The following is a 12,065-nucleotide window of genomic DNA, read 5'->3' as shown; positions in this document are numbered from 1 at the left end:
AACAGAGAAATCAAATCATTACATTGTATACCTAAAACTAATACAATGTTGTAAGATTGAAAAACAAGCACTTAACATTTATCTCAAGGAAAGAGTATTTGATTTCATGACTAAATGAAGCAATTTGCTATTTAAAAAAATATATTTCAAGTGCTATTGGTAATAGTTTAAACTCATTTCCTGATGGTGGAAAGAAAAATGTATTCCAAGATCTTCATTTAGAGATTTTAAAAGACATAGTTAATAAAATTTCTGTCACCATTGAAAGGAGATATTACAACTCTTTAAAATAATTAAAATGGAAAGAAATAAGTGTTTATCCTTATCTTCCCTGTAAGAAAGGAATTGTAGGGTAAGCAATGGCCATAGATGATAGGAAAAATTATTCCTGGTGTAAATTCTAGCTAATATGTGAAGAAAGAATGAGACAATAGGAAAATTACCATTTTGTAGTTCCAAATAAAAATTAATTTAGTCAAGGATCATTAACAGAGACTAGGTGAAAGATCAATGGTCAATGGGGAACTTTTATCTGCACCCATGTCAATTACCAGCCCTCACATTACTTCTTACCTGGACCCACTGACCACTCTTAGACACTAATAATGGGACAACTGGACATTACATGGGTCTGACATAATGTGACATGAGCACCCAGCAACACCTTGGAATAGGACTGGCAAAAATGTTTCACCTAAATCTCATCAAGGTTTTAGCTCCAACTTCCCTTTTAGAAGAAATACAGAGACGGATGCTGAAGCTACAATACTTTGGCCACCTGATGTGAAGAGCTGATTCATTGGAAAAGATCCTGATGATGGGATTGAAGGCAGGAAGAGAAGGAGATGACAGCGGGTGAAATGGTTGGATGGCATCACAGACTCAATGGACATGGGTTTGAGCAAACTCTGGGAGATGGTTAAGTTTAGGGAAGCCTGGAGGGCTGCAATCCATGGGGTTGAAAAGAGTTGGACACAACTGAGCAACTGAACAACAACAGATAATTGAGAAACAAGTTAGCCCTCCAAAATAGCAGAGGAATCCTGAAGGTATCTTGCAGAACAGATAACCTGGCTTCTTGGAGGTGTAGTAATTGTTGAAGGTCACAAGGTGAGTGGTAGAGCTCCACATAACCACATGTGAGTGGATTGGACATGGCCCACCACTCCTAATTTGAGTCAGACTACAGTGGCTTGACAGACTTTTTTTTTTAACTTTGTATTTTGTATTGGAGTAGCTGATTAACAATGTTGTGAGTTTCAGGTGAACAGCGAAGGGACTTCGCCATACACACACTTGTATCCATTCTCCCCCAAACTCCCCATCTAGGCTGCCACATAACACTTAGCAGAGTTCCTCCCATGTGCTATATACAGTAGGACCTTGTTGCTTGTCCATTTTAAACATAGCAGTGTGTACATGTCCACCCCAAACTCCCTAATTATGCTTTCGCCCTATGGTTCCATCTTCACCCAGCCCTACCGATAACCAGGTAACCAAACCATAAGCCTCCCTTCTCCATTTTCCCTCCCTTCTCCACTTGATAGGTTTCTAGAGATTTGGTCATCCTCTTTCCTACAGCAAGGGACACACAACTACAAATAGAGATTCCTCTTATAAATGTGAATATTACTTACAAAAGGGTAACTCCTGCTGGGTTTTCAGAGTGTTTTGTTTTGTCTGTCTTTGTATTGTTTGGTGCTTTTTAGAAAATAACCAGCTTCAAATAATTAATAAACCAAAGAAACATATTTTAGAGTGACAAATTCTGCTTACCTATGGATGGCAATACAGACCTTTCTCAAGTAGCCACAGACATACACAGATATAAGCATCAGCAAGGGCCATGGAAGGAAAAGACAGCGGGCTATCAGAGATGTGCTGACTGGTGAGTGAGGTCAGTCTCCAGGTTCAAGACATTAAACTGGACAGCAGAATGGTTAAAGCAGGAAGTCTGGGTAGAGTATTCAGGTTTGCCCCCAGCTCCTCCGCCACCTACTAACCCATGAACAATTCACTCGACCTTTTGGTTCCTTCATCTGTACAATGAGTGCAAGAAGGCACAGTCCTTACCGCAAAGGGCTGTGGTGAAGATTACATGGTTAACAGTGTATGGTGCTTAGCACTGTAGAGGTAGGCGGCATGTGCCCATTTGTAGTTGGCAGAGAGCACCTGGCACACCCCAAGGCCTTGATAAGTGTAGCTATTATCTCCATGGTACTTTGACCAAGAGCAAAACAAAATATAATGCTGTCTCAACAGTCTGGCCTAGGAGGACTTAATGAGCTAAGGCTTTCAATTTCCTCTTTTAGTAAACTCAAGCTGCACTCGGGAGAATTTATTAAAAAAAAAAAAAATCCCCGTGTGCAGGTTCCATTCTGAAATAAATGAATTCAAAATTCTTAGGGAGAGACCATGGGCATCCTATTTTTTTTAAGAAAGTTCTCCAGTCATTTTAATTGCAGCCTGGGTTGAGAACCATCGATCCAAGACACTCAAAATGTAAGACGGTTCAAAACGGTAAACCTCTACAGTGCAATGAGTTATCACTGTTACTGTGGCCTCCAGTGTACAGCCCATGGTCTTCGAGCATACAAATAACTAGTCTTCTGAAGCGGCTGCGTGTGTTAGTCGCTCAGTCCTGTCTGAGCGGTTAGGTTCCCAATAATTCCTGTGCTCTCGTACCACCCCCCTTAACCCTGACCCCCTCAACCCCTTTACTCCAACAGCAGAACAAATATCCGGAGGAAAGGCGCACAGGTAAGTCCCCTGCCCCATCTAGTGACTGGCTCCTGTGCATTCCTACCTGGGCTTAATTTAAGAGCTGGCTAGGACAACATTCTCCGGGGTTGAATTGTTTACAGGCAGAGGCCACCCAGCTCAACTAGTGCATGGTGCATCCGCAGCAAGGTACCTTTCCGCATCCCGGAAACCTTCAACACGGAGAAGCTAACCAAGATATTTGTCCTTAGGGTGGAGAGAAGGAAGGGATCAGGTTTCAGATCCTTGGGCATTGAGTCCATTTCCGAACCCGTAATTCAATAAACGAGTTTGTCTACTTCGAGAGGCTTAAGTGCCTTGTCTTCCAGCTGGCTTGGGTCGTGGTTCCATTTGCATGTATACATGTGTCAAAACCCATCGAGCCGTAAATCTGGGCCTTTTACTTGGGGTAAAGGTACGCCTCGATTTTTAAAAACAGCACTGGGGAAAATTAAGTCGGAAATCAGTCGTTCGCTACGAGCTTCATGTGAAAGGATGAATCAAAGAGGGGAATCCCAAATTAGTTACCCACGCCCCGTGTGACCTGCCAGATTAGGCTTACAAAGGGAGTGGGGCTGGAGGATCTAAGGACGTCCCTGGACTTTCCAACAACGACGGTCCCGAAAGGAGCAGAGGGAGCCCCAAGCACCGCGCGGTTTCGCCTGGATCTTGCACGGCCAGGCGTCCTTACCGAACAGCAGGAAGGACAGCAACCAATGCAGCACCGCAGCCGTCTGCAGCCGCCGCGCCAGCGGGATGTTGAGTGGCGCAAACTCGACCTTCATGGCCCGGCCGTGGCGAGCGAGGGCGGCGCTGAGCGCGGTCGCCTGGGATCTCGTTGCTCCGCTGCGCCTGCAAGGTGTGAGCGGCCGCCCGGGCCAGCTCCTGGCTCCCGAGCGCAGAGGAGGCAGCGACCGCCCGGGACTGGGCGCGGACTGGACTTGGTCTTGGGTGGGAGGGCCCGCCGGGGCTGAGGCTGGGGGCTGCCAATCACGAGCGCCGGGACTCGGGAGCAGCTGCGGCGCCCAGAGCGCATTGGCTGACTCGCCAGGGCGCCGAAGAGAGAGCGCAACGCTGGGCACAAGGGTCGGCAAGCGGGGTCAGCTGGCAACCTGCCCAAGCCCGGCAACTCGGGTTCCTGCAATTAGCCTAGAAACCCGGGGATCTCCACCGAACCCTGGCCGTTGTTCAGAGATCGATTACTGTGCGTCCGGCTTCAGCATCCGCTCTTAAACCCACCTCTTCCTCCTAAAGTGTCTGCAGCTGGAGAAGGGTTAGGCTCTCCCACCAGCTGGAGGTAGGAGCAAGAGTTAGCTTCTCTGGAGCTTGGTACCCATCTGTTTATTGGTCTGTGTCCCCCACACCACTCCCAAACTCTGGGGGACTCCTTAGCTTTGCGTCTCAGATTCCTACACCTATCCTGGAAACCTTTCGCCTACTCATTCAATGGACATTTATTAAATACCTATCTCTTGCCGGGAACCAATCTGGGCGCTGAGGATACACTAGCTCATTCATCAATTCTGCTCTCAGTACAAATTGGGATTGGAGGGTGGGGGTGGGGCGGGGAGAGAAATAAGAAAAATTAACCACACCATTGGGTGTGTAATTGCAAAGTGAAACCCTACTGTGAATGAATGAGAAGGTTCTAGGACTTAGACTGGAGCGTCAGTCTCAGAAGGAGTGACCTTGACTTTAATTATAAAGGTGAATCTAACTCAAGCAAAGGGAAGCACATGTGCAAAGGTCCTGTGGCTGAAACTAAAATATATAAATATACTTCATTTACTTCATACATTCAAATATAATGGGAACTCAGAGAACAAGCAGATTGTAGTGAAATGATGCAAAAACAGTGGCCACGAATCAGATCCTTGCAGGCTGTGTTTAGGGTTCAAGTCTTTACCCTAAGATTTGCCACGGAAGGATTCCATTTATGATATGCTAAATAAATGGAGTGATTCTAAATTGTGCCTCGGGCTTCCCTTGTGGCTCAGTGGTAGAGAATCTGCCGGCCAATACAGGAGACACAGGTTGGATCCCTGGATTGGGAAGATCCCCTGGAGAAGGAAAGGGCAACCCATTCCAGTATTCTTGCCTGGGAAATCCCATGGAGAGAAGAGCCTGGTGGGCTATAGTCCATAGGGTTGCAAAAGAGTCAGACACAACTTTGCAACTAAATAACAGATTGTGCCTCATCCTGTGAGCACACACTACATTTTCTTTATAAATCTTACTGTAGAGTTGACCAACACCAAGTGGGAGGTAGCTGTCAAGTCATTGCTAGAGGGAGTTTGGAACAGGGCAAATCAACATAGTTGACTACCAATCCCCCCACCATGCCCCTTTCTCCTTCAACATTTTAATAGAAAGTTGGATAAAAACAACAACACCTGAGTAGTTCAGGGGAGTAGTTTGTGACTTTTTGTATGCAAAACTTGCTGGGTTTGTTTTTTTTTTTTTTTTCCTAATTGAGAAATCACTTTTTTTTTTTTTCGGCCTCACTTTCTTTATTTCAAGCCACAGGTCTACTTGGAGGGTCATGCAGCAAGTGGCTTGTAAATAAAATCAGAGTCTATGAATAGTGTCAGCACATTAAGAGACAGAATCACTGAATTCTCTCCTTAGGTCAAGATCTTTGGGATCCAGGAGTTGGTATTATTTATGGCACACCTGAGAGGTACCTGGCTCCGATTAACATTACCATGCTACTCACTACAAAAAAGCCCAAGGGTAGACTACTGAAGATTCCAGTGTCACCATTTTCTGAAGACTTAGTGGTAGCCCAATCCATGGACTTCATTACAGCTTTCTTCCATGTGGAATAACGAATTTCGCTCTCCTTGGCGTTGATCTGAGGTTCAAACCGCTCCATCGTGACAGCTGACAAATCCTCAGGCTCGAGACTCCACACGCCGACCCCTTCTGCGGCCCCTGCTGCCATGGCAGCTCCCAAGGCAGTTGTTTCCGGCATCGAGGGCTTCACTACCGGGATATACAGGATGTCGGCTTGCAGTTGCATCAAAATTTTGTTGTTGGTCATCCCTCCATCCACCTGCAAGTGACTGAGTGGAATTCCACAGTCGCGGTTCATGGCATCCAGAATTTCTCGGGTTTGAAAACAAACAGCCTCTAGTGCAGCAAAAGCAATATGGCATTTATTGGTGAACTGAGTGAGCCCACAGATGATCCCTCTGGCACTGGGCTCCCAATAAGGGGCATATAGGCCTGAAAAGGCTGGGACGAAATAGCAACCATAAGAGGTACCTACTTCTTTAGCAAGTTTTTCAATTTCCTCCGAGGTCTTTATAATTCCAAGATTGTCCCTTAGCCAGCGAACAACAGCACCGGCTATAGCTACCGAACCTTCTAGTGCATAATATACTGGTTTGTCTCTGCCGAGCTTGTAAGCCACTGTGGTCAGAAGGCCATGTTCAGAAAATACACACTTATGGCCTGTATTGCATAGTAAGAAACAGCCTGTTCCATACGTGTTTTTGGCTTGTCCATCCTGGAAGCACAGTTGTCCCACCAATGCAGCAGACTGGTCCCCCAGACACCCCGATATGGGCACACCTTCCAAAGACCCAGCTTTCATTAGGCCATAGATCTCAGAAGAACTCCGGATATTTGGAAGAATTTTCATTGGAACTTTAAAAAACTCACAGAGCTCTTTATCCCATTCCAAAGAGTGAATGTTGAAAAGCATCGTCCTGCTTGCATTTGTTACATCTGTACAATGGACACCTCCATGGGCTCCTCCTGTCAAGCTCCAAATAAGCCATGAATCAATGGTCCCAAAAAGCGCTCTATCTTCTTCAACTGCCTTTTGAACTTTTCTCACGTTGTCAAGAAGCCAACGAAGTTTCACTGCGCTGAAGTAAGTGCTCAGTGGAAGGCCCGTCTTGGTCTTGACAAAGTTGTTATTTACTGGAATGCTTTTACTAAGACTTTCAACGGTAGACTGGGTTCTCAGATCGAGCCACACCACAGCATTGTATAGAGGTTCTCCAGTTAATTTGTCCCAGACTACAGTGGTTTCCCTCTGGTTACTGACACCAATAGCTTTTATGTTGGAAATATCAATATTGAGCTGTCCAAGTTTCTCACACGTTTTCTCTATACACTCATACACGGACAGCAGGATTTCCTTAGGGTCTTGTTCCACCCATCCTTCTTTAGGAAACTCTTGTTTTATTTCCACTTGATGATGACTAAGTAGTTCGGCTGTTTTTGAATTGAAAACCAAAAAGCGCGTCGAGCTGGTGCCCTGGTCCACTGCTCCCACCAACGGCCCCAAAACTGCTTTCTTCGTGGCTGCCATGAAACTAGCTTCGGTCGGTGGGCGGGCGAACGCGTCCCGTTTCCCAGGTGACGGCGGCGGGGGAGGGGAGGACGGCGAGCCCAGAGGGCCAAGCGGCGCGCAGCCTCAGAACGCATTATCTGCACCAAGCTTCTCGCCCCGCCCCTTCCACTTCTAGACTTTGGACCTCCCACCACTGCTACTGGGAATGTTGAGTATACGCCATGTAACACATTCTGCAAAGCCCTTTACCAAACAGAGGGCATCGTAAAGCAACCCTGTGAAATTAGCTCATTTGTCAGTTAATGAAGGCCAGGGTCAAAGTCAAGCAACTAGCAGAGTGACAATTCAGCTTTGTTTATAACGTAAAGAGGAGAGTCCTCCCTTCTTCAGTTGACCCAAACGTCAAACAAGTATTTATGCAGTATCTGCTTGGCACCAGGCATAGCCCTCGGTCCTGATAACCCAAAGGTGAATTAAGACAGGGTAGCTGAGACTGAGAATTCACACGCATTCATTCATTGACTATTTATGAAAAGGCGTCCAGGTGCTAAACACTAGGTGGGGGTACGGGGATGGGCTGAATAAGAGGGGGTGAATAAGAAAGGTCTCTGACTTCATAGGGCTCAGAGTCTAGTGAGAGAAACAAAATAAACCAAATGTGTGCTAGTGCCCTGAAAGACACAAACAAGTTCTAGTGATAGAGGATGAACACCTAATTATTTTTTAAATCAATTTATTTATTTTAATTGGAGGCTAATTACTTTCCAATATTGTGGTGGGTTTTGCCATACATTGACATGAATCAGCCATGGGTGTACATGTGTCCCCCATCCTGAATGCTGCCCCCACCTCCCTCCCCATCCCACTTCCCTCCACATCCCATCCCTCAGAGTTGTCCCAGTGCACCGGCTTTGACGCCCTGTTTCATACATTGAAATTGGACTGCTTCTTTCACATATGGTAATATACATGTTTCAGTTCTATTTTCTCAAATCATCCCACCTTTGCCTTCTCCCACAGAGTCCAGAAGTCTGTTCTTCACATCCGTGTCTCTTTTGCTGTCTTGCATATAGTGTTGTGGTTACCATCTTTAACACCTAATTATTAATAGAAGAGATTGGAAGTAACAAGAGTGGAAGTATGGAGACCCTAAGAGGCTATTGTGAGAATAGAGGATGCTGGGTTGGCCTACTGTGTTAGCAAATAGAGATGGATTTGACATAAGCTTGAGAGATATAAAGACTGACAGGTTAATAGGATTCACAATATATTGGTAGGTAAGACAAGCGGGTTACCCAGAATTCCTATTCCTAGTCATTTGGAGTTTGCTCTCCTGAATTATGCTCTTGTCACTTTCCCGGAGCCCTCAGCAGCTAGAAAAGAACTGTCATATCCCACCACAACTCATTTGAGCAAAGTAGGGACCCATGAAGTTCTATCACAACTTTAATCAGCAAATAAATCATTCATTCACTTGTTTAACATTCAACACACTTATTTTGTACATATTGTGTACATATTGTGTCCCAGGTTATTGGAGTTAAATGTTTATTGGAGTGAAATGGTGAGAAAGTTTTAATTCATCAAGCTATTCAAAACAACTTTTCTGTATGAGTTTTGTTGATCTCTAGAAATAAAACTTGGAGAAGGCAATGGCACCCCACTCCAGTACTCTTGCCGGGAAAATCCCGTGGATGGAGGAGCCTGGTAGGCTGCAGTCCATGGGGTCGCTGAGGGTTGGACACGACTGAGAGACTTCACTTTCACTTTTCACTTTCATGCATTGGAGAAGGAAATGGCAACCCACTCCAGTGTTCTTGCCTGGAGAATCCCAGGGACGGGGGAGCCTGGTGGGCTGCCATCTATGGGGTCGCACAGAGTCGGACACGATTGAAGTGACTTAGCAGCAGAAATAAAACTAATAGGAAAACATGAACCTTAGACATTATCTTTCTAAACTATGCATTTTGTGGAGTAGGGAGATTAGGGCAGAGAAGCTGATTTGTCTGTGGCACCCCAGCTAGTTACTGGCAAGGAGTAGACCAGATGTCTTTATGACTGCACTAAAACAGATGAGAAGTGATGTCCTGTAGGATCATGGGTTTCAAGCTTTGACTTTAGCAGGGTTTTTTTCTTGTAAATCTTCAAATAACTCCAATTTATAAAAGAAATCAAAGTGAAACTGCTCCTATTGGAAATGAACAGGGACCCTGACTGCCACTTTGTCAGTATCCTCCTCCTTCCCAAGGTAATTGTATCTTTAGCAAAATGAAACTAATATCATCAAATAATTACAGAACTGAAACCATTCGGTGTCATTTTGAGGGGCTCCAAAGAGTTCTAGTACCACAGTCCTTTATGTCTCAGCACAGAAAGAATTCAGCGAGAGGCAAAGTGATGGATAAGATGGATATTAGAATAGGATGCCTGTGAGGCTTACAAGCAGGTAGGAGAGGAGGGGTGTCACACCCCCCAGAACTTACTGGGCTACAGTTTTATAATCAAAGGAAAAGTGAGGAGGGGGAGAAGAACTTCTTTGTCTTTCTTGAGTAGGCATCATGCTTCCATCATCATTTCCTCCTCCAAGCTAGGTTCACAAATTATTGTTTTTAATATGTGCAGATAGTGTGTTCTAACTTACTGAGCTCACTGGGCACGATGTGGGTCTCGTGCCACCATTGTTTTATTGTTTGGGGGCATATCTTGTGTTTCTCTTGCATGGTCTTGCTGTTAATCAACTCTGCTTGATTTTGTACTTAAGCAAAACTGCTTTCTCTTTTTTTTTTTCTTTAATAATTTTATTTATTTATTTTTGGCTGTGCTGGGTCTCTGTTGCTGTGAAGGCTTTTTCCCTAGTTGCAGCGAGCGGGAGCTACTCTCTAGTCATGGTGTGCTGTCTTCTCATTTTTGTGGTTTCTCTTGTTGGGGAGCACAGTCTTAGTTGCTCTGAGGCATGTGGGATCTTCCTGGACCAGGGATTCAACCCATGTCTCCTGCATTGGCCTTTGTATTCTTTACTGCTGAGCCACCACGGAAGCCCAAACCTACTTTCTTGAGTAATCATTAACTTAGAGGAGTCTCCCACACTCTTCCTGTTTTACAGTACCCAAATGGGATTAACTATTTATTCACCTACTTTGTCCCATTCAGAATCTCCGAGGGATTGGCAAAATAGGTTGAAAACCACTTTGTGCATGTGTGTGTGTGCGTGTGTGTGTGGTGGTGGGGTGGTAGTTTGGGGTCATTTAATATTTGGAGAAATACACAGCTTAAACAGGGGTGCAGTTAAGTAACTGTATGTGATGTATGAACTTGACTCAGTGCTGACCAGGTTGTGTCGTTGTCCTGCATGTGTGCTCAATCATGTCTGACTCTTTGAGACCTTACGGACTGTAGTCTGCCAGGCTTCTGTGTCCAAGGGATTCTCCAGGCAAGAATACTGGAGTGGGTTGCCATTTCCTTCTCCAGGGGATCTTCCTGACCCAGGGGTCAAACTTGCGTCTCTTGCGTCTCCTGCACTGGCAGGAGGATTCTTTACCATTGAACCAGTATCGCACCAGGTACTGGGCTACATGCTTCATATGCTGTGTTTGCTTTAAGCCTCATAACGGCTCTCCAGGGTAATACTATTATTCCTTTTACCAGTAAAGAAAGTGAGGCTAGAGGTCAAACTAATTGTTCACCTAGTAGGTAGTAGAAGTGAGTTTCTGTTGTTTGAAAATGGGTTTGTCTGTTTCTAGAGCCTGAGTAAATAACTACCATACTAGGCTCCTCCTCAAACGATATCACAAGGAAGGAAGGGACTGTTGTTGAAACCAATGAATAAGTCACTGAAGAGCAAGTAGAAGAATGCAGAGGGCCAAATTTGTCATAATTTGGGTTAGGGTTAGTTATTCATTCAGCCAATAGTTATTTGCCAGTCATATTCTATGTGCTTGGCATTGGGTATATATGAGTGAATAAAACGTGCATTACTTTTCAATAATTCAACAAAAATTTATAAAGCAGCTTTGCCACGGTAAATCCTGAGGTGGTCATTGTGTTGGAAATCAGCTTAGATCTGAGATTCCAGCAACCAAGTGTGGTTCCTCTTTCCAGGTCTTCTCTTTAATTAAGGAATGAGAAGGTGACAGTTCAGATTGCATCAGAGGTTACAAAAGTCTACCCTTGGAAATGAGCAACTAAAAATCACTTCTTTGTTTTGTTTCCTGTGCATTTGACAATAGCTAACTTCTACTAGCAAGAAAATTTTGAAAAGACCCTGATGCTGGGAAAGATTGAGGGCAGGAGGAGAAGGGGACGACAGAGGATGAGATGGTTGGATGGCAGCACCTACTCAATGGACATGGACTCCAGGAACTGGTGATGGACAGGGAGGCCTGGTGTGCTGCAATTCATGGGGTCGCAAAGAGTCGGACATGACTGAGCGACTAAACTGAACTGAACTAGCAAGAAGATGCAATGTTTTTCTATAACATGACATTTTACTATAATTTATGTTAAAATGTTCCTATTATTAGGAAAGGAAACTGCATTTTCTCTAGAGTCATTGAGAGTCATTAAAGTGGACAGTTTAGCTCACTGTTCTGGTTTTCATAAAGTACATTCATCATAAAGGTAAATATTTCTCTCTCATTCACACACACAGTACACACAAGAAACTCAGCTATCACAGTTATTCATTGAGAGTGACCAGCTTGGGTTAAAGTCAAACAGAGGACCATCACTATGGCAATTTCAATGGAATGTCCTTTAAGCAGTTATATTTTCAACACTCTTTTGAACGAAGTTCAAGAAACTTGCTTAGGACACTCTGTTTTTTTATTATCTTCTCAACGAATTATTTTATCAGTCCAACAGGGCTGGAGTATGTTTGTTCTGAGCAAAGTTTCAGGAGTCTTGCCCAGGAGAGTGAAACTTTGTAGCCACCCCATGATAATGTTGCAAAGGTTTCCTTTCTCTGTATTTTCTTGTTGCTATAGGCACATACAAGTTCTCA

The 12,065-nt window shown here is 44.6% G+C and overlaps 2 protein-coding genes across 2 annotated transcripts in view; both read right to left on the bottom strand.

The window, feature by feature from the left end:
- MOGAT1 (monoacylglycerol O-acyltransferase 1) overlaps positions 1-3,974 on the bottom strand; it is a 35,815-nt gene extending 31,841 nt beyond the window's left edge. Inside the window, exon 1 of the mRNA XM_006079643.4 lies at positions 3,452-3,974. Within this exon, the coding sequence (XP_006079705.2) occupies positions 3,452-3,545 (94 nt within the window). The 5' untranslated portion in view covers positions 3,546-3,974. The remainder of the gene's footprint in view (positions 1-3,451) is intronic.
- A 1,360-nt stretch (positions 3,975-5,334) lies between these two features.
- Positions 5,335-7,179, bottom strand: LOC102409738 (glycerol kinase). The gene has a single exon (XM_006079642.3). It carries the CDS (start codon positions 7,082-7,084, stop codon positions 5,423-5,425), a length of 1,662 nt encoding a protein of 553 aa, XP_006079704.1. The 5' UTR covers positions 7,085-7,179; the 3' UTR covers positions 5,335-5,422.
- Between the last annotated feature and the right edge of the window lie 4,886 nt (positions 7,180-12,065).

This window comes from Bubalus bubalis, chromosome 2 (assembly GCF_019923935.1).
Source record: "Bubalus bubalis isolate 160015118507 breed Murrah chromosome 2, NDDB_SH_1, whole genome shotgun sequence".
NCBI classification, from domain to species: Eukaryota; Metazoa; Chordata; class Mammalia; order Artiodactyla; family Bovidae; genus Bubalus; species Bubalus bubalis.
The sequence above is the reverse complement of the archived record's forward strand: the minus strand, read 5'-3'. Positions and strand labels throughout refer to the sequence as shown.

Bases quoted from the DNA above. Each gene is read 5' to 3' on its own strand.
- LOC102409738 (XM_006079642.3), bottom strand. From the start codon at position 7,084: ATGGCAGCCACGAAGAAAGCAGTTTTGGGGCCGTTGGTGGGAGCAGTG.